The 26,813-nt window shown below is 48.2% G+C and overlaps 1 protein-coding gene across 4 annotated transcripts in view; it reads right to left on the reverse strand.

Annotated features, from left to right (window-relative positions):
• The window catches only part of Ten-a (Teneurin-a transmembrane protein), a 587,521-nt gene that overhangs the window by 314,937 nt on the left and 245,771 nt on the right, over window positions 1-26,813 (reverse strand). For all 4 annotated transcript variants that reach the window (XM_076371185.1, XM_076371187.1, XM_076371186.1 and 1 more), the window contains exon 7: window positions 21,187-21,360. In XM_076371185.1, the coding sequence (XP_076227300.1) occupies window positions 21,187-21,360 (174 nt within the window). The remainder of the gene's footprint in view (window positions 1-21,186; window positions 21,361-26,813) is intronic.

Below are 26,813 nucleotides of genomic sequence, written 5' to 3' on the forward strand. Positions count from 1 at the left end.
CGTTTTCCCATTTTCTCGAAAACAGCGAGACGGAGCGGAGCTGGAATTAATTAACGTCTTCTTCGACGCGAAATCGAAGACACGCACACCTCGGAGCGAGCGACACGGACGAGGCCGATGCGAAAGTTAGTCGGCTGGGCGAGACTAGTGCGTGACAAACAGCGATTTCGAGTGTTTCCTGGAATAACAAGTCGCCTATTGGCTGACTGCCGCCGGAGAACCGGGACGAACGTTGCCGCGGTAATTATTATTATTCAGTTTGTCAAACGGTTGGTTGCCAGACGTCGTCGTTCCGTGCCTCGACTGGATGCGTCACGGATCTACCCGTTAGCTGACTGAGCGAACCGAGATGTAAATCCCATTAGCGAAATTGATGCGACTTCCTGGCCCGAGTTGTCTCGCTGTCTTGGCCTCCGCCGCGGATAGACGCCGACGACGATGGGAAGCGTGCAACGGTTAACGATTCCAGCTACAGCGAGCCCCTAAACCATAGGTTTTTCCGTCCGCTCGCTGACCGCGTTATCTGTTCAACTCTAACACAGCTTTTATCCGGTTCCATTCGCTTCGACTTACTCGGAAAACCTGAAACCTTAACAGTAGAACTACCATCGAAGTGACTTCTGAATGTTCGTATAGAATTTCTGCGAAAACGTCTATTGAGATTTCAACTTGCAGTTGATCCTTGGTATTAAATCAATTTCCTTAATAACTTCTCAGAAAAACATCCTTTCGATCAATTAACAAACTAAGAACTCCGAAAAACATTTTTCCTCATTCGATAGTGTCAACACGCGAACAGGCAACTGCCGAATAAGACCGTGTGGATAGGTGGCGGTATGGAAGTATTTAATACAAATGCGTTTTAGATGGAATCGATCGCGGTATCGCGGTTGTCTCATCTTTTATTCACGATCCACAAGCGCCACCTTTAAAAATTCAATTCCCCGCGCGATCCGTGTCCTGCCGCGGAACGATTATTAAGATACTCGGTTTGTCTTGGCTCGTTCCGCTAAACTGCGGTGTTAAACCCGAGGAAAGGATCATGGTTTCCAACGGAATTGTCTTCCCGACATCCTCGCCGAATTTCCTTGGGCGCGCAAGACGGCGGATTTCCATTCGGCTCCGGCAGCGAGAGAATATATCGATACGCGCGAGCGAAGAAGAGATGCGGTTAAACTGGTAATCGCGGCTGGAGTTGCCGGAGCCGAGACAGAGCCGCTGCTCCGCAGTTCCGCGTTGCCGGTTGCCGGCGTCTTTTGCCGGCGCGCAGCGCAAACATCCGGTAACCCGATGTCAAATGTCTCGTGTTTGCGAAGACACTCGGCTTCCGGATTAATTTGCAAATTTAAATGCACGCGCACGCCCTCAACCATACGCCGGATACAATTACTCCTGTAACTTATCTCTCCGCGCGTATTTCGCCCCGGGACACGCTTCTCGCGCCGCGGAGCGGGCGAATCTCGCTCTGTGACGTATGGATTGCACATTTCTTGTCTGCCGGCGAACGTCACTGCCGAATAGGAAATATAATTCGCGAACACGCCGCGAAACGCCGGGAATAACGAAGTCCTTGAGAACAGACGAGCTCTGGGCTAATTCGATTGCCTCTGGCGCTCCAAAAAGGACTGTTCCATGTACCAATTTTCTCTTGAAAACTAATGAACCCGCATATTCTACTCTTACACTAGTCCAAATTATCTCCTCTACAACTATATCAACTCGTTGATTTACATGATCTTCGAATTACCCGTGAACGATTACAAAACGTGTCGAATAAGAACGTTTCGAACGAGAATACGATTCACCTTCGTTACGAAGGAACATCAACTAGAGACGCACGGAATTCTCCGCGAAATCAACGCGTTAAAATCGTTACGCCCAACAGGAACGTTTCCCAGCCAAACATTCTCGAAGCGAGAAATCAGTCGCAGCTTGATAACAGGCGTTCCGTGATCCTTTATACGAGTGACTCCGTCGCGGAGGCCAAAGAGCGTAGAAAATCGACGCAGCTGAATCGCGGGATAATGCTTGGTGCGCAAATTCTTCGGCAAATATTTGTGCGATGAGAGAGAGCCAAAAAGAGCGAAAGAGAGAGAGAGAGAGAGAGATGGTAAGCGAGCTGCGTTAAACGCACTGCTGGAACATCGAGACGAGGTAAACAACGGCATCTCCGCAGCGAATTTCAATGGCACGTCTCCACGCGTTCGGATATTTTATCAGGCCCATCCGAGGGTCTGGCGCGCGGGAGTACGCACTCGCCGGAAGATTACCGCGGCGTGTGTTACTCGGCGGCCCGTTCCGTTTCGTTCCATTCCGTCGCCGGAATTTCTTCGGCGCGCCGTTACGTAAATATTCATTAGATGGGAAAACTAGCGTCGAGTCGACGACGCCGTCGGAACGGGGATCCCTCGGGGAGAAGAATTCCTCTTTCGTCCGAAGGCCTGCGAGCTGGATACACACACACACACACGTACAAGCACACACATACACGGAGAAAGTAAGAAGGAGACGGAGAGATAGAGAGAAAGGGAGTACCGATACCGTGTTTCAAAGGAGCCACAGAAATAATCTGCTATGCATAGCTTCGGCCCTCTTTCGCGCGGCCCGCTATTAAATTCGGATGCGCGCCAAGTTCACCGGGCGGCGGTCCCGCTCGATGCCAGTTGGCCGAAGCTCCTCCACCGACGCACGGGTAACCTTGGATTTCCAGAGTCCCGTAGCAGCTTTAGGGGAGTTCGTACAATTTTATGGCAACGCCTTCGAAACCGTATCTGCTGGTAATTGAAGTTTGAACGGTTCGAACGACGGCGTAACACCTCGAGCGCTCGAGGACTTTCGACGAGTAGACGATGGATTTTTGGAAGACGGACATTTGACGCGAGCATTTGAGTAGTTACGTCTGAGTACCTGGAATTCCGAGGATTTCAATAACTCTTGATGGTTTATTAACACGATTGCCACGGGAATGCGAATAATTAACGATTTAGTATTACAGTAGTCATATTACGCTATGAACTAACTACTCATGTTACTGAATATTTCGATTTAAAATTAAGCTTTTTATTGTAATTGTTCTTCAATTTGGAAGCTCCTGATACTCAACCTTCTGTAATCAAATTAACTCTTCGATCAGTTCGGAAAGCTGTAATTTTCGGAAAATCATATGCAAAGTTACATCGCTCGCAACAGAGGACACTAATTGAAGTTTCAATTCGCTCCAGCCTTACGTTTCGCAGGACGCCCGGTATAGCTCCGCCGACGCGGAGAAAATCGAACGAATGGTTCCACGGTGCCGGCAGTTTCTTCGGCTCCCACCCACCCCCGTGGCGTTCCCGGCGCGCTGGGCTTTTTGATTAGCCTATGCATTCTTGAAATCGGCTCGGCGCGATTTCACGGGCATGAAAGTTTAATCGCGGCCCGCGTCGCCCCGAAAGTAACCCGAAGCGGTTCCTTTTTCCGGTTCGGGGAACTGTGCGGGCCGCGTAGACGGCGCTGCTCGCCGATCCCCCTATCAAATTACCCTACCCTTTCCCGCGATAGGCGCGGCTGCGCGCGACGCGCCGGTCGTGAACGGAAGCGAACGTTAAGAACGGCTCGCGCGGACTTGAGAGAGATAAGGATTATAACGGTTGAGCCGGTGTCGGTGCGCCGGGCCGTGTCGGTGATTTTCGCGAGGCTCGCCGGCCGACGCGGGATTATACACATCGGTGCATGCATTATGGATCTTTTTTTAAAACGGTTGCGCGAACCCCGGGCCCGCGGGCCGAGCGGCGGAATAAAAAAGTTTATACGAACACGATTTCCGTGGAGTTCCCTTCTCGTTTTAACGCCCGGCTTTGTTGAATAAGTGATGACCGATGGCCGCTCCGCGCCGAGACGCTTCCGTTCCGCGATCTTTGCCCTCGGCTCGGCCGTGGCTTCTTCTACGTAGAACATTTTTGTACTCGGAGGATAGAGGCTGAAGCAGCTCTAAGAAGTAGATCTCCACGAGAAGATGAATGGCAATTGTTGATCGTTACGTTACAGTATTAGTTACGTTATGTAGGCATTAGATATAAAAAACCCTTTTGCGAGCCTATCCTAGCAGCAATAAAGCCCAGGGACCATTGCTTGTCGTTTTTAGTTAATCCGTGGATTGAGCCCAAGGTAGGCAATAGCTACGAATTTTATACCTGCATGTAATTTAAAGTCGAGGCGATCCTTGGGGCTATTGCTGCTATGGTTAGAAATTTCCGACGACCAACCGACGGACCGTTGGCGGGGAAGTAGGGTTTTCCCAATTTTTGGGAATCCTACCCACGCGTCCGTCACTACCCCGCCACTAGCGGAGAGATATATTGTACACCGACCAACCGGCATATTCATTGTACATTTAGAAATTGAAATATTAGATTGAGAAACCGTAGACTGTGTCACTTCTTTCGCGCTCCCCAAAATCCTCCGAATCCCCAACGCCCCATCGTTTCGGTTTTCTTTCCTACAGTTACGTAATTGTCCACGAGCAATACAGAAGCTTGAATCATGATAAATGGTAATCAAAGTGTTGTACACTGTAAATTAAATTCATCTTGGATTTTGAAGAATCCTAGTTAGAAGACAAAGATAATATCCCGAGGGATATCAATATTTCCCATCGTCCGATTGCGCTAACAGATCTTTTATCCATCACGGTTCGTCACAATCTAAAGCAATTCCATTCGCTATCCACCGCATCCAGTCGCGTATCGATCATTCCCGTACTCGCGTGTATCCACGCGTTCGGTCAATACGATTATGGAAATACGTTTCGATGAAATTCGATCGAACAATTTGGCGAACAGCCGGTGCCCTCGTGGAACGCCGACCCCGATGCGTTTTCCTTGGCAACGCGGAATCTCGCGGACGGGTCTCCCCATTCGAAAAGGGAGGTCAGATAATCTGTATCGAAGGGCCGCGCCTGCAGCCGCCACCGCCGCCGCCGCCGCCGCCGCCCCTGGGCGTAGCCGAATTAATATTCGTTGGCTTATTTCATTTCGCGGCGATCAAGGTGTTGCGTTCTTGAAATTCCCAGCAAATTGTCCCCCTCGCGCTATTGACCTTTTCTCGTCCCGGCCCTCCGGCATCGCCCTGGTTCCATCCCACTATCCCGTCATATTATTTCCGGTGGCGCAGGGCACCGATCGTGTCCCGGGGGATAGCCGTATAGTGTTCGCCTATTGGAGAGGCTATTGCTTTGCTGCGAGATGATGAGTAAAGACGGTTTACAACCTAAATTTTCAACTCAGAATTCCAATTCGAAACTTCGCGAAGCTTCAATATTCTCGAAGTGTTTGAAACTCGTAACTTTGAAAACGGTGGATTTTAATTAGCTAGAGAAATGTGTTTTAAGAAGTGTAATCTACAGGTTTGAATCTTCGTTGATTATAAGAATTGAATTTGGTAAACAATAAGGGATCAGTGCAAACTTTTTAGTTTCCAGTATTTAAGAGCATTTATTACCGATATCTAATTGACCCTTTCATCGGAGGGATTCCTAATGCCTCTAAAAATCACCGCGCACAAAGGGCTGATAATTGGTAGAAACGTCCCGGGAATCGGGGCGGTGCGCGCGATAATTGAGAAACGAAAGGCGCCGCAACGAAAGGCAACGGGATGCTTTCACGTCTCGCCGATGGCAGCGTACAGCCGCGTTACGAGCGGCGCTGCAGAATCTGGCCGAGCGTGGACACTCGTGGAACGTGGCCTGTCGTTATTGCTCGTTATTTTATTTCCTTTTATTTTTTCCTCCTTTCAACCGTCCACCCCCCCGCCGCCGGTTCCCCCGCGAATTCCGATACGTCGGCGCCGATGAATCAACGACCGCCTTTTTTCGCCGGGGATATACGAGGATCCGCGTCCTCCATTTTCAACCGCGGTGGAAATTAAATTGATCACGTTTCCGCTGCGGTCTCCTGGAGCGACAACGTTTCGCGGGGATTTTGTAATATATCGACGGGACATAAATGTCGTCGGCAAACAACGAAGCCGCGGCAGCGGCGTTCTGTTCGGGCTGTACACTTCGATCAGATGAGCGTCGATCAACATTCATCGCAAACAACCGCGGTAAGTTTGCATTCCGTTCGATGAGCTTTCCGGTTTCCACCGATGTTTTCCGCATTGTTTCCTACGGATAATCGTTATTCATTTGCTCCGCGACACTTCGGAATTTAAACTATTCCGTTCGAACGGGGGACAGAGGTCGTTTCGATTCCTTCGCGGGCTCCGCCGCGGAAGTCCGACCGTTCACGCGAACTTGAACCCGCGATACGCATCCGTAACGCAACGCGGTCACGCAATTACCCGAGAAGTTCAGTCCGCATGCTTCAGACGATCGTTATTAACGGGACGAAACGAAAGCGACGATAAGCTCGTAGCAGTTCATTCTAAACGTTATTTAAAACGAACCCGGCGTCCGGTCCCGTTAACTCGTCCGTGATCTTTCCAGAGCGTTGCTAATTACATTAGACCGACTTCACGTTCCAAACTTTAATAATCAACGACAGTTTGTTCGTTCGCTCTGTCAATTCTTTTAAACGTTCTTTTATACACGAGCAATTACGTACCACTGCTCGTTCGAGCTCCGCCCGTTCGTTTCTTCCGTTAAATTAGATTCACGGGGATCCGTCATGTAGTCCGCTTGAAATGTTCATTCGAGAATCGCGTATAAATATTCATAAACCGTAAAAAGAGGTATTCGAGTCGTTAGGCTGTTCCGCAGCAGTCGACATAAGAGGAAGTTCTTTTCAAAGGGAACGCGAGTCCCGCGCGCTGCACTTTTTCCATCGGCGCCGGCCGGCGCAACACGAATCCTTCGAGTGAAATTATATCAACGAAGTTTTCATGGCTGCCCCCCCCCCCCCTTCGCTCCGCCGTCGAGCGAGCGTTTCCAATTCTCGGTGTCTGATATTTATCGTCCCGACCGTGTATTTACAGCGTTGTGCAAACGAATCGGGTATCCGGGACCGCGCGCGCGCCCGCCCGCTCGCTCGCTCGCTCGCCACTCGACGTTGTTCTTAGAAAGTTGCACGACTCGGTAAACTTCATTCGCATAAACGATTTTATTAAATCCCGGTTCCTCGGGATCCGCAAACACGGTTATATTGAAAAGTAAGTACCTCCAGTTATAGGAACAACGATCAAGCGGCGAGCGAGGAGGGTTGAATCATTTACAAGCTGAATATTTATGGAGCGACGAAACCGAGGCGGACATTTTCGACTTAACAACTCGCTAATAAGTTCCCCGTTAAGCTCGGATCCGCGGAACTTCCCTTGTAATTAATCGGACGGTCTATTTTACCGAGTTCGCATCTTTAATCGTCGCGAATAATCGAGGATTGTCTATTTGTACCGGCGGAGTGGTGTTAGGCGCGCCGCGGCAGCGAGGAAGATTCAATGAAACCGTCTTCGTTCAGAAATACATTTCTGATGTATACAATCTAGACGGAATTCAATCCGAGGTTATTCATATTTGGAACTATGGCGGTGAGCGTTCAATTGCGGACGTTAATGGATTGATAAATGGACTTACGGTTATAGGTAATTACAGAAGTACGGTGGACCTTTTTCGAAGTTGTTCCATAGCATCTGGCATGAAAGCGATACAAGAGGCGATTCTCGATCGGAACGAGTCGGAGCATAAGTGACGAGCTTCGACAGCTTCGAATATAGTTTCTCCGTAGAATCGACAATCTCGGTAGAAAATAGACTCTGTATGTTCCTAAGATACTTTGGGACTATCGCAATTTTAGTTATATTCGACTGTCGGTAGAACCGGAGCGTCAGGTTCGTCGAAAATTTAACAGCGATCGATGAAATCGGAAATGGATCGCCCTTCTTTGATCTTCTACCTTTCCAACTGTTAATCATTCAAGTTTTCAGCGTTTTCAACGTAATTCGATCATCTTCTATCGAAAGCTAACTTCAATGTTTTACTACACAATCAGAATTGTCTAAGTGGAAATAAATGGAAGCTTTCAAACGTCTTAAATATCCATCGATGGAATGCATCGTGCACGATGAATCGTCGAGAATGAAACATGTTTATTTAACCGTTGAACCATCTGGGATGAAATCGGTTTATTTAATCGTCTAGACATCGGGAATGTCAAATATTTATTTAACCGCACTCGGCGAGCGAGGAATCGCAGTCAGGGATTCGTCAATCGCGCGTCTTCCCGCGAGAGCATTGGACCAGCTTAATTGTCGCGGCGCGGGTAACAGTCGACGCGTTTCCGCGCAGCTCGCTCGCGGAACCTCGTTACACGAAACACCGGGCTTCCGGGGAAATAAACTTCCAGCTCGAAGAAGTTTAATAAGATAGGACGATTTAATGCGCGCCGCAACAAGTTCGCCGGCTGGGTTTCACTGCGTTCCATTCGTGTCTGAATCCCTTTCATTCCGCGTACACGACGCAGATCCTCCTCGCGGAACTTACGTTCACGGTTTAATGCGTGATTCAAGTATCTGAAATCTTCTCTGTGACCTTAACACCCTCTTCATTTTATGGTTCACAGTATTTGCTTACGCCGACGCTCGAAGGTACACTAAAACAGGTGTCGATCTTCGCTTTTCTGATAAAAGCTATGCGGTAGGATCAGTGGATTTTTATTAAGCAAACATAGATAGCGCAAATTTATATACGCGGTATGTATTTATATTGAATACTCGTATCGAGGAATACGATGAAGCCGTTATAAAGCATAAGAATCAATTATGGTGGATACATACTTCTCTTTAACACTTCGGTTATATTTTGCTTATGAACTGCATTGAGTTTTTCAATAAAATAATATGTTATATTCAAGTTTCTCGTCATTTTTATATATTTTGATATTGTTTCTTTGTTTTCACTGCTTTGTAACGTATACCGACCGTGACCAGATATCCATTAAAAATATTTTCTTACAAACATTGGCGTGTACGATTTTAATCGAGATTTTAGTGAATATTGAAATGTATCAGTAAATTTCAAGGTTTGTAAGGTATTTGAAGACCAAGGCGAAATGAAGCCAACGAGTAAAAACGTATAAATAACGATGAACAAGTATTGTACACGGTGCGAACGTAGATACACACTTTTTACACGGATCACCACGGCCAACCGGTTAACTGGCAATTTTCCTTTCCAGGCATCTCAGTCTGCATAAACATCCACGGTCTGGCGATCAAACAATTTTGAGAAGAACGCTGCAGAAGAGAAAACCCGCGAAGAATCTTTCGACGTTTCCGCCGGGCTAACTGCCGTTTTCCTTCTGTTCGGACTTCCGCTTTTTGCCGGCGCTCCTCCCTCATAAATACCCGTACCGACAGCTCTTCCCTTTGTCCGCTCTCCCTCGTCTCCCTAATCTCAAATTAATTACATGACAAACAATTTCTTGCCGGTAACCCGCCGTTGTCTCGCGTTTTCTTATCCGGGCGACGAAAGCTTCGCCACCCCCGCCCCCCTCGCTCGAGTTTCCTTTCGCCGTTAAATACGACTGCAGCTGCGATAACGTTGACAACGGAGGCGACGCCCGAGCTGAACTAATCGATAAAAGAAATTAACGCGACGCACTCGTTGCGTTCGACGACAATCGCGGGAGACAAATTTATCGAATCATTAGGGGAAAGACAGAGACTCGGGAAGTTATTCGAAGCGACGCCCTTGAATTGCAGATCGCGAGCGATCGGAGTAGTTACAACCGCGAAGTTCACGTGCTCGATCTTTAAGCTCGAGATATTCGCAGCGAAGGTTTTCGCGTTCGTCGGGTAATCGAAACGGCGGCTGAGATCATCGAATTGACGAAACTTGACGGATTCCTTGACGATGTCCCTGGGACCGGAACGATTAAAAGAACCCCGTAATTTGCAATTTAATAGCGAACGGCTCGTTTATGGAAATTAACGCGAAGTATACGCGCGGGTTTTACCATAAACTAAATATAATCAGTTTTAGGGTTCCGTAATTTGATTCAGGATGGATCATCCCGTCGAGTAAGTTTATTCTTCAAACAGGAGGAAAATAATCCGAGGCAGAAGGTAATTGAACCAGCCGCGGAACGAAGTTTCTACGCAGTGACGCTTACTTCTACGGGGATGATATATTGCGCCGATGGTGCCGATTATCGGAACACCGCTTATCTGGAATTCCGATTATACGAAAATCTGTTCCACGGAATATCGATCACGGCGGTCGACGCGGAATTCTATGCGACACGAACGCACCGGGTATTCCGTAAATTCCCGATCGTCAACATTCCGTAATAATCAAGAATTGCATAAAATCTCGATACATAAATCTCTAATGAAACGACGAATAATTTTAAATCTCGTTTTATTCCTCCCAACTTCGCAGCTTCCCGGATAGCCCTTCGCGCGGCGAAGTGATACAGTTTACTTTCCAAATCTGTCGAAACTTCGACCCCGAAACACTCGGTCGGTACTTAATTTATCTGATATAATCAGTCTCGCCGAGCGGCGAACAGCTCGATTCAAACACGGCCTGCTCGTAAAGGATTATACCGAGAGCCACTTCGAATCCGCCCCCATTATCAATATCTTTTAATTACAGCTTTACCTGGAGATCCCCGATCGTAACTCGTCGCCGCGCTTAAACGGCGCAACGCTCGAACTCGCAACTCCGTATTACCGGGGCAAAAAAAAAAAAAAGAAAAAGGGGTGGCCGCCGGCACCGCCGCGTCGCGTCGCGTCCCATGGAAATTGAATTTCACTTTTGCCAGGCAAGATGGGAGCTACTTAAGCGTCTGCTTCGCTGGCTGGATTCCGATTGTAAACTATCCTGTCGCAGCCGCGACCAGAGAGATATCAGTCCCATAGGCGGAGGATCGGCCGCGGATATTATTGGAAAAATATATCGGCGCTATAAAAGCCGTGGAAGCCTTTAAGCTGAAAATTGCTTTCGGTCGAAAGTGGCTGGTTTCCGGCGGTTGTACCGCCAACGGGAGCTATGCCTCCCGATCCCGAGCGTACATTCGATAATCGTTAACGCGTGGCGGCTGCTTAACGCTCTCCCCGACCCGTATGCCGCCCGTTCGTTAATCGTGTCCCGATATATACGTGCATATGTATATATATATATATATATATGTATTTTTTCCTCCCACTTCAGCCGACGAACCCGGACCTGGCCCGCGTTTCATTAATTATAATTATCTAATTAGACCATCTTTCCGGCCGCGCCCGGAATCGTAGATGATAAAGCCAATTAAAAAATTTTAATTTTCACGTGCTGGAAAATGTAATGAAATTCTTCGCCATCCGCCTCTTTTTGCCTCCTACTTCCCTCCTTCTCGCGTCCCGTTCCCTTTGCCGCTCTCCTCTCTCTCTCTCTCTCTCTCCCTCGTTCCCGTCGCCCAGCCGACTCCCACTGTCCTTTTTTTGTTGCTGAAATGCACTCTGCACATTCTACTCTAATTAAATTTAATCTTACCCCGGAAACGTTTCCGTTATTCGCCGTCCGCGAATTCATACAACCGTCTCCGGGCCCGTGGATTTTATCGTTAATTCCGTGTCCGATGTAACCGCGATATCCGGCGAGTATCGTCGCGCCCCTTCCCTCGCACCCCCGAAATACCGAGTCGTTCGTAACACGCGAATATTATTAAAAACCCAGGAACATTTTTATAAACGTAACGCGTAAAACCGCGACGCGTTCGACCTGTTCGTTCCGGGGCGAACGGCGGTTAATCCAACTCGAAGGAGCTTCGGGAAGACGTATAGACACGTTTCCCGGGCGGATAGGTCGGCGCGTCGATGTTCCATCGCGTCTGATATTCATATTTCACGTCCGAATTGATATTCGGAAAACAAGTGGTCGGATAAGAGAACTGCATTTCACGAGCAACCACCCAGGGGAGGCCTAACAGGCCTTTCCGACTCGCGTGATGCGTTGCCTCCTATAAATCGTCCGCGTTGCCTTCCGACCACCCCCGCCCACCCCCTCCGCCCGCACCCATCGGCCGTCTTCTTTCTCGCTCCCTTGGCCTGCTGGTTTTTCACCCCCGCCGGTGTCGACCCCGTTGCCTCTGTCGGCCGCGAGCAGCCCTCCTCGAACGCAACCGCCGCCCGGCCGCCGTTTCCTCATTGTGGTAGCAACCGGCATAACTCAAACTGTCCTCGTGGAAGCGAGCGAGGCTTGGATTTAGCGCGAGATCTTATCGCCGGGACAACAATAGCGCCACCGGCTGGCTCGCAGACCTGAAATAATTATCGTCCGCTCCGTCTCTACGGCTGCGACTCCGATTCCGCCTCCGACGCCGACTCGCGCGGCTGGAAATTTATAAGACGTCCGCGGGACCGGCCGTGTCGTCGCGACACGCCGTGCCAGGTATCACGGCGCTTCGATTTCGCCGCCGGCATAAACCATCCGCTCGACGTTCGCGCGACGTTGCGCCCCGTGGAATGTTAACGCTTCGTCCTATCGCGATGGATTGCGCTCGAGGATCGGGACTCTTTTTTCGAATTTCCCCCGCGACGCACGCGAGATCCGAGGAATCTGAGCTCCGAGGGAACTGCGATTCTCGTTGTTTGTATAGTTTCGGAAATATTTCAGATTATACGCGAGATGATAATGGGTGCAATGGAGGTGAAATTGAAAGGTGGGTGTTCGTAACACTGGATTCCTTTGATGATTGAAACGAAGATTGTTGTATAAATGTTTTATAGCAGAGGAATGGAACCTGTTCTATGAATAGAACCGTAACGGAAGGAACATATTCCATGTTTAGCTTCAAGTTATTCGGAATAACAGCAACTATTGCATCGGAAGATCAGCCGATACACTGAACTTCGATATCGAAACACGGATAATCGACTAAAATATCTACGCTCGAAAGAAACGAGCGAAATGGCAGCAGGAGCTCGCCTGGGCAATCAACTAATAACGCTAGATAACTGAGGCAATCAGAATCGTTGCGATTCGGGGATGTAAACTGCCTTCTAGGATATACTCCCTGTATTTAATCAGCTTCCTAGTTAACTTCGAGATTCTTGCTTCACTCATTCGAGTCGTACAACAGCATTTTCGCGAACGATCACTTTATCGGAAATCCCGGCGTGAAACAGTTTGAACGGCGAGGTTGTCGCGGATAATCTTGATCCGCAATAGAGAAGCACCGGTCGGAAGTTCATTCCAATCATCTAAAGTATGAAGTGGCTGGTAAATCCGTGTGTATTCGATCGAGTGATATATCTATCCTTCGCGCAGCCGGGGATCAAAGTGGCTGGGCGATCGTGATTTGTCGTTCGGCCGCGTTTGAACGTTTCACCGTTGGCCGAGGGGGAAAACACGCGAGGCAACGTTTGGCGTATCGATCCGCGAAAATGCGGCAAAAAAATACAATTCGGCAGACTGCGAATTTTTCCGGGAGATACCGTGCAGCAGCAGCCCGCGCGCGCACACAGCCGCGCAACACGGACTCCTCGCAAATATGTTGGCGAATTTCGCGCACGCTTCGAGCCACCGGGATTCCCAGGGATAATTTAATAAATGGATGAAGCTATTTTTGCTACGAGCGTCGCTCGACGGTTTCTATAAACGGTGTTTTTCCGTCTCTCTTCCTTTTTCGCCGCCCCTGCCCTTTTCGAGAATTAGAATCGTCGCGGAACGGATACAGGGAACTAGCCTCGGCAGTTCCATTAACTTAATATTTGCCCGGCGTTCGATTTTCTGTTAAGATTACGCGAGTGTCGCCCGTATCGCCGGTCGCGAGCCCGGAATACGAAGGTTCTTAACGAGCCCGTAATCGTCCGCGTCCGGAGAATCGACGGAGATTTAATATCTCCGAATGAGAGCGACCACTTCTGCTCGCGACAGGCGGCGCGGAGCGAAGCCTCGACAGCCGTCGTTGTAATTATCGATCAACGGGGAAAATTAGTTTGATACCCCGACGTATTATCAAAGTCCCGGCGATACGCGGCGAAGATTGCAGTTAGCGGGGCTGCTTTACGGTGACCTTAGAAAACTTCTAACGCCGGGCTTAATCGGTAAACGAAACAAGGCAACTTCGAGGCACGTACCGGCGCTGTTGCACCGCCACGCCGGCCCGTTAACGATGGAAGTGGCGTTGCACGGCGTGCGTGCGCGTCCCTAATAAATAGTAATTAGCGGGCCGGTAATTAATATAAAAGAGAGTGCGCGCGCAAGGCGAATGCAACGAAACTTCGCTCGCGTTCCCCATTTTCTTTATCCCTTTCGATTACCGCGTCGATGCGATCTCTTCCATTAAAAGCAATCTTCATACACGACAACCCACATACAACGACTAATCAGGGAATATCAGTCGAAGAAACAACTTCGATTAATCTTTCGATACTTTCGTTTCTACCCTCTGCTTTTAATCCTCCAAGTCTTCCGAAGCCGCAGACTTTGAGCTATTTCGAATCCATCCATCACGGTCCCAGGATTGAAAGAAAATTCACTGGCCACCTAATTCTATAACTGCCGCGCAATATCGCCGAACATCCACGGTTGGAAAGAGAGAGTGAAGGGTTGGAGCGTCCACGTAGCTGGCAGCCACGTCGCTGGGATTATATTAATCAAATTTCTGTCCACTTTGTTGCCGGCGGCCAGGCATTAGGAGGGAACTTCCGTCCGGGGCTAGAAGAAGGCAAACATTCGTCGGCTTTCCACCCCGCCTGGGTAAACAACTCGGCTCGGCTGCTGGATCGAATTCATCCTTGCCAGGACACCGAGGCACTCACGCACAGAGAAACTCCCTCCCCCTCCGCCGCGGTTCCTCGCCGTCCCGTAACCCCGCGGAGCGCTGTCGGAACTCGAAACGATTAAGGGCGCCCTTTGAAAAGCGGAGTGCCGACTACGTGGGTGGGGTAGCTCGCGGAAGGCTGGTCGAAATAATGTAGTGCGGGGCTGTGGTACTCGCGGAAGCTAATAACTGCGGTTGTTGGATCTGATGATATTTATGCTCGCGGGGAGGGTCGAAAGGACGCCGGGGCTCGCGAGACGCGCTCGTGTATATTGTATTAAACGATTCCGCCAGGCCTCTTCTTCGATTCTTCGTATCGGATAATCTGATGGGAATCTAATTCATTCCACTCTCTTCCGGCTTCTGCCGGAACTGGAAATTGAAGAGGATAGGTGGACGTGTTCTTTGGACGGTTATATTTTTCGCTATGTATGAATGTAGGAGTATTAAGATGCATGAGGTTACTTCTCATATTTGTATTAACACGTTGAATGCCATGGGGTCACCGGTGACCCCTTACCGAATTACTGTAGTTCACTCAATTAAACGACGATTGAAAACATTTGTATATGATAAATATTGCTATCTAATGCGGTGACATTCAGCTAGATGAACGCGTAATAATAATACGATTCAATCGAATGATTTAATATTATGCTTTTTCTGTGTAGTTTGCTCTATGAATTTGTGGGGCACTCAACGTGTTAATGCAAACTATGTAATGTACACTGCCTAAAAGGTTCTTTATTTGTCTTCCTTCTAATCGTTTATTTTTATTTTTGTTATTGCCTGCTTAGAAATGAATGATCGCGCTATTTAAAATTTATCTGAAAATTGAAAAGCGTCATTGAGTTTCTGAGCTGAAACGAAAGAAGAGCGATCGCGATTATATTATATTTATGTGATATATTTCATATAGCAATTATGTTATGTATAGATATTATATTATGTACAATATTAGTAATATTGTTGTGCCGATGAAAAATAGGTAAACGTAATTATACGAGAGAAAATGTACGAACAAAGTGAAGTGTATTTGATACGCAGTTCCTCCGATGGAATTTTCTTTGATATTCCGTTTGTCTGGTGGTTACGGTCGCTTGCAGATGAAACGGAATTATAAGAGAATGAAGTATCCTTCGGAAATGGATGCCAATAATAAGGGAGTTTACGATAGGTACAGAATAATCCTCGGCGAAAGAACGAGGCAGGGATTTACGCAAGCTGTTCATTCGAACTGTTGCGGGGAAAAAGGCGCAACCTCGGTCTAAGTTCGTAATTACTGGCTGGAGGACCTTGAGGGGAAGTTGAGCGTCTGAGAGGACGCCAAAGAGAGACGAAGAGGCGGCAACTTGATAAACTTTAGAACCACTTGAAATTAGCGTTGAAGTTGCAAGGCGTCGTTAAGTGACTGTGCGTTATTTATATCGATAAGGCCGCAACCGCGATGCGTCGTTAATACGCAGGTTTATCGACAATGAGGGAAAACTGCTGCAACGATATCTTCTCTCATAATATCATCGATGCACTGTTAGCTTCTGTACGAACTATGATATTATTTCTGTAATCCAACCTAATATGCCCCTATTATTCATACAGAGATTTCGATAAGCATTAAAATAACACTTACCGAACCGGGCTTGTTCGAGCGAATATCAGTATTAACCAAATAATATTCCATTCTCGTGAAGCATGCTCTAAATTACGGCTCGATTAATACACTACTGCTATTCAGTAGCTAAATACGAAACTCACTAGAAAACATTTCCAACGGATATCCTGTTTCTGAACGAAATATAACAAAAATGACCGTTAACGGTAATACGTTTCAACGATCGTATTATTCGTATTAACTCGTTCCAAAGATCGATACGACTAACCGAACGGAGCGGATAGCGACGAAAGAAAGGAGGCCAAAATGGCGACGGCGGAAAAACTCGGTAATTCGAGGGAACGGGGTAGCGTGTTGCTCAGTTTTCCAAATAAATCCTAGCAAAGACGTGGCGCTGGAGGAGGTTCGCGGCCCGCGGCTGCAACGTTGTACCGCGCGCTCCCGAAGGTGCAACAATAATTATTTCTAATTTCCAGTTATGCAAAAATACGTAAAGCTTAAGTACCCCAGATAATAATATCCGTTTCTCCGTAGACACTCTCCGGGGTGCGGTGAATTTCGTTCCGCGGAACGGTCGGACGACCGCGAAGTATAGGCCACGGGGTAATTTGCGTGGGGAGGCTCTCGCGGCGCGCCGGCCAAGTCGGGAAAAATATGCGAGCCTCCTTTTCTTCGCGGACGGGGCGGAATTGCACCCGCGATTCAAGTTCCCGCGACGATGCCGCGATACTTATCGTAACCGAGCGGCGACGCCGATCAATAACACGGAAAACCGCCGGGGTTTGCTGGCGACAGTCACGATGCACTTGTTTCGACGTTTCAGAACATCGATCGGCAAGTTTCGAGCGCGAGAACAATGCTTCAACCGTTGCGCCGCGGTTATTTTAGGGGAATTCGAGTGCCACGGTCTGTTATCCTGATTAGAAAGTTATTAGTCGCTCGAACACTGTCCGCGGAATAACGACGCGATAAATCGTCTTTCGTTTTCAACCGCTTAACACGAAATTTCCTGTTCTTGCTTTTCCCGTTCGCTTGTCCGTTTCATCGTTACTAATTCATGAAGTAGAAACAGAGGTTCTCGTGAACTCGTACTACATATGTAGTGGTTACTATTATTATAGACAGTGAAAAGGTGGATCTTCAGTAATCGAGAATGAGGGATAAATATATGTATTTAATGAAATATGGAAACAACACGGACGTAAAAAATACAACTCAATGCCACAGAGGCCAACACATGACTCCAAAAAATTCCAGATACTACACATATTCCAAGGAACCAAGGATAGATTCCAAATTCTTTCCCACGTGCGCGAGAAACGAAAGAGATCGGTTGCACGGTTTTTAACGGACTCATTCCGATAATCCCGTCTGTAGCGATCGTAATTACCGGTAATCGCGAGCGAATCGGGAACCGGCCATTATCCGGACGCGTTAGGCGATAAAGCGTCAAGCCGGTGTGACGCGGCGTAATGGCGACGGTCGAAAAATCGCTGGGCGCGCCGTGTTTTTCGAGATAATACCGTGCATTACCGCGGCTCGGTAACTAACAGACCGGTCGAACGGTGGCCGTCCGACGGGTTGGCGGCTGGCGGGCGTATATGCGAGTGACAATTCTTGCGTGGACAATAAAGCAACCCCCCATCGGCGAGCGGCCCTCGGAACCGATGCTTGCCACTTGTCCGCGCGGCCACCCCATCGCGGACAAACCCTGCCGCGTTTCCGACCCGTAATCAGGTTCGGCCGGTGTATATCAAATTATACGCATGGGGTAATTTTTACTGTTTTTTACGGCCGACGGTAGCGCGGCGCGACAATAACAACGCCGAAATCCTTCTCCCGGCTGTCGCCCCCGTGTCGGATGTCAACGGGCGCGTCCCGGGGGCCGACTACAAAATCGCCATAGAACCGGCACTCCATTTCTACCGGACCGGCTAAACGCCCTTTATTGCGCGATCAACGCAACAACCCGTGCGACCCGTTCATATTTAACTCTGACAGACGAAACGCGAGCGGATCGTCGATTTTCACTGCGCTATTGCCCGCGACAGAGTTTTTGAACGCGATTTTGTTTTAATTTTCTGCTGCGACCGTCAGGTGAGTTCTGAACATTGCGAAATACGTTGTTGGATACCGATTCGATTTGGGAATTCTACGTGTTGCTGTTGTACCTCGGTTTTGTTTCGTGTGAGTATGTGGGATTGTTTAATTTTAGTATTCTGTGAATTTTGTATAACGAAGCAGATGCGTTCGAGAGTTACGAATGTTCTTGTTTAGCGGCGGTTCGAATCCACCGCTAGTTCCAACGTCGAAAGTGCACCGACTTTTGTATCTCGCGACGAAGACCTCGGAATGGTTTCTTTTCTTAATTAGCTGGCACAAAGATCGCGACAAAGTTGGCAACGAGGCTATTGATTTTACACGGGAGAAAGAGCGGGCGAATTCAATGAAGCTTCGCGGTCCGTTAAAGCGACACGGCTTATCGAGAATACATTACTATAAATTCGCGTGTAAACATAGCGAACCATGGACCGGGCAACGATACAGCAGCGGAACGGTGCCCGTAAAATTCGGGTGATCCTAGGAAAATACAGAGCCACCGAATCGTTTCGTGTTGCTTTCGCAGAGCGACCGGAAGTAATCGCGTTGAATAAAACACTGCGCGCTGTACGGCTGTATATATAAACCAAAAAAAAAAAAAGAAAAAAAAGGAATCTCGTGGAAGCTCTGTAATATGTTCCCGAGTATCGGCGTCGATCGCGAGCTCTCCAACGTGGAAAAGAACCAACGGCACACGAACACCGACGCGAAATGTATAAATGCATTATATCGGGGAACAGGGCACGATGCGCCGCGCAATCTGGAACAATATTATGAAATTAAACAGCTTGTTACTGTAACGAGTTCGCGATCTCCTCGCTGTGGTTCCCGGCGCGGCGCTCTACATTGTAAATTGAAGGAAAACTATGCCAAGGCGCTCCCGAAGTGTTTCGGAAAACTGGAGACGTATCCGCGCACGTACGTACACATCCTCTCATTAAAAAGTATAATTGGTGATTCAATAAACAAGTGGCCTCGCATATGCTGTTGATTTTAAATTATTCGCGGGCGTTGTGTACCTTCGATTATCCAGCTGCGTTCACTTGCAACTCATGCATTCCTATAACTTTTATTTCAAACCGCTCGACGTTCTGTTGCTTTCCGACCTCTTCCTCTAAAGGTTAACACATCGCATTCTTTATTATTCACGCATAATAAAATCTGTACACAACACACACGCTCTTCAAACTCTTAGCCTCAGAGAAACGAATTCCCAATGATACCTCGATGTTTCGCTTCGATAACGAAATACGCATTCGTTCCAGCTAATAACTGTCACTGGTCGATGCGAAAATTCTCGCGATTGCCCGAAGGAGAGTTCAGGACAGACGTCAAAGCCGAGTTTGACTCTATCTGGCCGATCCGCGTCGCTCGGAACCGGTGGTCCGCGAGGCCCCATGTAACACGCGCGGACACTCGAAAATATCGTCTCCAGGCAGCCGGGATGATTAATGATCGCCGATAACCGCGCTTGTTAATGCCGCGTCCCTATTATCGTAGAAGTGTTTATAGGATCGGCAAACGTGAATCGAACGCGGCAGTATATAAATCGCGCGTAGAACGGAGAATACACGGCGGCCTACACAGGAAGGGGACGCGATGCCGCGTTCGCAACACAGCGCGACGCAACGTCCACACCCCCCTCCCCCCGCCCCCCGCGAGTGTTACGAGCGCTGTTACCAACGGTACAAACGATGTTTAGTCGCCGGGCAATATACTAATGGTGTGTACATAGAAATATAGAGAAACGAATACACACCGAGTATATTTACAATGAATTAACCGGGGCGTTAATGCAAAATCCCCGGTCTACTCGCCATTAGTTTAAACAGATTCCCAACGCTCCGGAGAGCTCCGCATCTACATAACCCGGGACCGAGTATGCGGCAAAATTAAACACTCGCCGCTGGAAAACTGGACCGCATTATCTAGCGCGCTGTCCTGCCGGCACTCTCCAATGGATTTTCTGCCGGATACTCGTTTCGTTCGGGGGATCGATAGGCGCCCTGATAGATTGGATGATGAAGAGGATTGAGAGGTTTCACCGGCGGATAGTCATTAAGCTTATAATAATTCGATATCGTGAAAAATTCGGGGGAGCTCGACGATTTTAATCGTTGAGCATCGTATTCTATACTCTATACCCTCCTCAATTATTTTGCGGATCACTTCATTGTGATTTGTTCAATTAAACCTGTTCCATTCCGTGATTCTCTTATTCAAGATCGCTGCCTAACGACAACCCGATAGACGTTGAACATCCTTGATACTTTAAAGCGGCATCTTTCGTTCAGTTGTCTTAATCCGTCAATGAAATAGTAATCACGTTTTAATCGATCCGTCTCTTCTCCACGAATCACGGTAACTGAAATACGACCTTCCACGGATATTCTACGTTTATTCTGTACTCCAGCTTCCTCAAAGATTTACTACCGACGTTCGATCGGTGACGCGTCCGCGGGATTCGATAAAGCGCGAAGGGCAGGGAAATAACGGGGCACGCAGCCAACGCGTGGATCACGTCAGCCGGTCCCTAATTAATTCCGAGTAATCGCGTAGAGGTGCGATCCGACGCGTCAGCGATCGTCACGCGTCGATACGTCGGAAGGGTTGCTGCTCATCGCGGACCGTTCGCGCGCTAAACCTTTCCCGACGCATCGCGGTGTCGTTTATAGTCAGCGAAACTTTTTCAAATCAAACTACTTTCGGGAAATGTACCTGGAATGTAAATTAGAGAATGAACATGCGACTCACCCGAATACTTCTCCGACTGCATCTGTTCTGTTGGCACGGCGTAGTTCCCAGTGGCGTTCGGCGGGCAGCCATTTCGATTTTGCTGCGTACGCAGAGTGTGAGTCGCGTGGAGAGACGGGCCGCGCGGCGGAACTTCCGGCGGCGCTGGTTCCGGCGGAGAATCTCTGCCCGTGTCTGTAAAGATTGTTCGAAATTAGCGCTTCGCCCGGTCGATCGAACGTTGTCGACAACAGGTAGCCTTCTATTCGTGCAGCTAAAGAACAACACACAGTCGAGAACTAGTTTCTCTTCTAATTGGAACACAGCGACATCGAACGATCTTAACCGCTGAAACTGTACGAGCAGCTTATACGTTGGCGTTTCGGAAAGAAGACACAAATGTTTCAGCGAGTTTGACTGCAATTCTGCCGCGTCAGCGCGAGTAACGTTTCGCGTGGTATAACCGGCACGGTAGCGCGACGCGGACGCGTGACAAATAACGTTTATTTCACGGCCGAATGATTTATGTATCGGAACAATTATATTAAAGTCCGTTCCCTCTGATTCGCGTCCCCTTATTCGCGGCGGTGTTCGCATAATACCGATTACCGCCCACTGGAAATGCGAGCAATTAAGCGGCATCAATAACTAACCATCTCCTAATTACGTTCCATGCAATGCGGGCGCGGGAAGGATCTATTTTGCGCGACGCTGTTTTCACGATTACTCCGGTTACGCGAGAGAAAAAAAGGAGAAAACAAAGAGCGGAGTTCAAAGGGTGAGTATCCGGTCGAATAACGGATATGCCGGAGATACCTTAGAATCGCTGCATTAACCGCGTTTCTGTAATTCGTGTTACACTATCCGAATATCCAAAAGTGCACATCGAAAGCCACGATAGCTGCGCCACGCAAAATGCTAATGCCAGTGTGTTTCGTGCGTGCCAGCGTGCGTGCGTGAACGATGCTTGCACTGTATTCTGGTTTAGTGTCGTAGGCGGAGCAGCGGTACACGTCAATTAATAGATTAATTCTCGAGCGTGAATGTTCGCGCTTCGAACGTGAATTTTTCGGATACACGCGTCTCGTCGTGCGAAACGTACCTGATTGTGATATTGTGTCGACTATCGTTGATATTGTTTAGTATGAAAACACGAAAACAAGAATGCTCGAAGGTATAACAGTTTGAAGGCTTCGATTTCAATGTTCCGTTCGCCGTTTATGTTTCGTCAATGTTCTCGCGTGTTCCCGTGAATTCTTTGAGCCGAACGTGCCACGCGTTCGAATTAACACTGAAAGCGAATTTTTCGGACAGCGAGCAGCCCGGCCCTCCTCTCTTTTAAACGCGTTATCGCAGCGTTAAAGCGGGAACGGCGATTCTGAAAAAAAATTTTTCATTTCCGGCCGGGACGCGGCGTTCCGGCCCTCGGGGCGGCGCGTTGCGGGCGTTTTCGTAGCCAAGTTGCTTATAAAGTTATTCAAACTTGTAAGGAACTCTTCCCAGCGAATAATTAAAGTTACCTAAATATAAAGGGTACAAAAGAAAGGGCTGCCAGGCATGCTCCGAGCAACACAAATAGCCGGCGTTGCGTCCGTGAAAGCAGTGCCGTGTTACACCTACACAGCGTCGCGGGAGCAAACACTCTGTCGCGATCGTTTAGTCGGATTTACGGGAAAAGTGTTTCGGCCACTTTGAAGCACCGAAATCTGACAGAACGGAACGCAAAGTTGTACAACGTGAAACGCACCGGCTGGGCATAATTTCCATCGTGACAAACTTTTTACCGTAAAGCGAAAAATGTGGCCTTGAGTCGTGCGCTCGTATTATACGCACTAATTCTGAGGATTCCCAAGTAAATTCGCAAATTGAGAATTCGTTTGCGAGGACTTTAAATTCACCGAATTTTAATGAATTCGTTTCAATATATATTCTTCGCGAGATGGCAGTGCTGAATTGATGGTGGACTTCAACCCCTTGGCCTATGATATATTTCTCAACTCTTGTCGATACTGCTGCTTTGTCATTAACAATTTATTGGAAAAAGAGAAAAATTCTAAGCACATGTTATGCCTATGTTTCCTTTTAAGTATAATAGTTGATTACAGAGGAATAATATTTACTTTGAAGTCGAATGAACTGAGTGATACATATATTTGTTGAATGATGTTGAAAATATTCACCACGAGTCAAACTCGTTCTAGAACAAGGGGTTGGTAAAATTTGTATTTTGAAAGGTTTCATTGGAATTTAGACGGAAACGAGGTTTTTGCGACGCGACGTAAACAATTACTACGAAACCGTGTGTCGCTACTAGCAAGGAGAGCATCTTAGCGTAATTAAATTAACGATTTGCACTTGCTCGACGCAGTTTGTAGTTTATTAATGTAATCCATGTATGTTGCGCGCAAGAACACGCGAGCGTGAACAGGAACTGGCTGTAATAAGCGACGATGACGCGGTGAATCGATACGGTGTTAAACATACATATATATATATAATTGGGGCAATGTATATCCATTAAGGTTGTTAATGTTACAGGACACATTATTGTAAATCAGGGTTAACTGCAATACGGTGGTTTATTACGCTTTCGCGAAGCCGTGTAACTTGGTTGCGGCAACTCCCATGCTAGATAATGGAATTTCGGTCTTCGGCCGTTCTGGATTAAAATCTATTAACTTAACGATTGCTGTTCGGCCCGCGCGCGTTGTGAACAACCAACCACGAACGGATTTGATCAATGTGCAACGTCGTTCGCTCTCAAGCTGAGAAAATTCAAAGATTTGCAATCGATGACTATGGTATATCGAAAAGAAATTTGGTAATATTACTTTCTTACAATTTTTCATTCATTAAGAAATTCTCATTTCGTTACTGGTTTCAAAGAGATCATCAAATAATTGGAATCCAAAGGTAACCTACAATTCTACGTAAATCCTGCAACTATTTTGCCACCGAGCGTTCGTTCACCTTCAATTTAATTCGCGATAATCCCCGGAGTCAGTGCAATTATTTCTTCGTGTCGTGTTTTAGTTGAGACCCCGTCGCGCTCGCGTTCGGCGTACGTGCACAAATAATGCAGCTGGGCATCGGCGTGTGTATCAGCGGTGTGTGTAATATTACGTGTGCTAACAGTCCCCGGAATGGCGACAAACAGTGCGCCCCGGTGCAGAGCCGCTAAGAATACGTCCGCCGAAAACACACAACAGCTACGGAGCGGGCAGAGAGACACACGCGATTTACATACCTGTGAAGTAAATAGGCCTGGGCAGACCTGTGCGTCGTGGGATGTGCAAAGAGAGAAAAGTGCATTAGTGCGGTGCGAGGTCGGTGCCTGTGCTCGTGTGTCGAAATTGGAGCGTGCTATTGCGCTACGCCAGCTTTCGCGGCGGGGTGCGGCGAGAATAAAGGTGAGGGGCGGTGACGATGCACAAACGAAACTGGTCGACGCGCGAACGGCGATGACGATGACCGTGAAAACCATGGAGAAGAAATCAAATAAAATAGAACGATGGCGGTGAAGCGTGAATACGAACATTGTAAATAACGTTGAATGACACGGGGCGAGTCGCGTTAAACGATAACGACGGTGTAACGGGAGCGTGACCCAAATCGCGAAGAATCGGCCACCGGTAATTAGACCGTTCAAACGCGGTTGCCGCGTTGACGGCTCGAAAACTTTGCTCATTAACGCCGAGGCTCGTTTCGTTTTTCATTAAAATTCGCCCGCCGCGATAATTGTGAGACGCAACACGTCTGAAACGCTGCATCCTGATCGTACCACGTAAAGGCATTGAACCGATCACCTGAGAATTACCTGGAACCTTCGAAATTTTCTAAAGGTTGAGAAGATTTTTGTTGAGGGTCGATTGAACGTTCAGAGTGTTCAACTCGGTTTACGCCCTTCGCTGAATTGTCGACGGTATATAAACCAAGTATGATTACGTTGGAATTAGAGTCGACGGAAATTACATGCTAGAACGAAAGAGAGGGAGAGAGGGAGAGAGAGGGAGAGAGGGTAGCGAACGGCGTTGGCGGCCGCGGAACGCAGGTCCCGATATTTTCCGTACTAAGCGGTAATAATTGCTTAATTAAACCGGACGGTGAAACGCGCAATGCGTTTCTGTCAGCGGCAGCCGCGTACGTCCCCTATCTTGGACAACTTTATCGTCGAAATGTACATTCGTTGCAGTTATTGAACAATCTGCCGGCATTGTTCCACCGTTGGGAACACCTGTAACGCTCAATTACAGAGTCGATATCGCGTCGTCGAGGAACGAGAAAAACGTCTGCCGGTGCGCGTCGTTCACCCTCGCGTGCCCCGCGATGAGTTATTTTCATCCCTCTCCCGCGTTTATTGCGAATCGACGACGCGTTTCGTTTCCTTCGACGCGGACGCGGACGTGCTCGCCGAGAATTAACGTCCGGATAAATTATTCATCCGTCGTTCGCCGATTTATGGATACGCCCGGCGCGGCGCGGCGCGGCGCGGCACTCGGACCCTTACACCGTTGCGTAACGCGCGTTTAATTAAAATTGCGATCTCGTTAACGGTTCCGTTCGAGGGGATATAACAGATTCCGCGCGATTCTATTCCGCGCGTTCTATTTTCGCAGTACAAACGGCTCTTTTGTGTCTCGATGAAATTCGGATTACCGATGCGCGTTTCAATCATTCCAATACGGAAAAGAGGCTCCGCCCTTTTTGCAATGTTTCCCATTGTTGTATTTTACGGGAAATATGAAAATTATCGGCGCCGGAACGTGTTGCCGACATATTATGCTAACGCCGCTACGCCGCGGATCGTAATTACTTGTCCGTCAATCTTTTATTTGCCCGCCGCGCGTGTGCGATGCGCGCAGATGCATCCGCGGAAATATGATGAAAGCGGAACAGTAGGCGATGTCGCTCGCATGCGAATCCGATCGATTGTTGGGCCGACGTCAACCTACGCGACATCATTGACTCGGCTACAAATTATATTGCGGCTTCTGATTGATTGTCGTTTATAACGAATCAAATCGAAATCAATTTTCTTTCATACTCGTCGAACCTCCGCGCGATACGATTATCGACGAACGCCCGCATCGACCTGAATCACGGGAATCCATTGTACTTCGATATACGTGTACTTTAACTCTAAACAATCGACATCTATTTCTTCTCTAAAAGAATATCCTTCCGTTCGGTTCGAACAAGTTTCTACACGATAGTCGCAAGACTAAAGTACACTGGATCGTCGAGGGTTGAACTGCAGGAAAGACCGAAACGACACTGCGTCGGAGTAGGCGCGGTATTCTTAATTCGTGCAACGAAATTGGTGTCACGCCTACTAATGCATCAAAGTAATCCCATCTGTTGCGCGCCGTTTCATCCGGGACGATGCAAATTAGCACTGTCAAGGTGTAACGGGTCTCCCTTCCGACTCGACAATCAAGTTGAAAACGAATCCACGTCGGATGCGCGAGGGTTCGGCGCACACGCTGATTTCCCGTTATTTATTTACACGCTTAATCAGATGCGAGCGAGCGAGCGAGAGGACGAGCGAGGAACCGATATGAGACACTGACAAAGTGGAAGTTTAGTCGATCGACGTCGGCCAATCGCGGGCCGCGCAGGGGTCCATAACAGACAAAAGGGTTGAACCA

Source organism: Nomia melanderi, chromosome 10, assembly GCF_051020985.1.
Source record: "Nomia melanderi isolate GNS246 chromosome 10, iyNomMela1, whole genome shotgun sequence".
NCBI classification, from domain to species: domain Eukaryota; kingdom Metazoa; phylum Arthropoda; class Insecta; order Hymenoptera; family Halictidae; genus Nomia; species Nomia melanderi.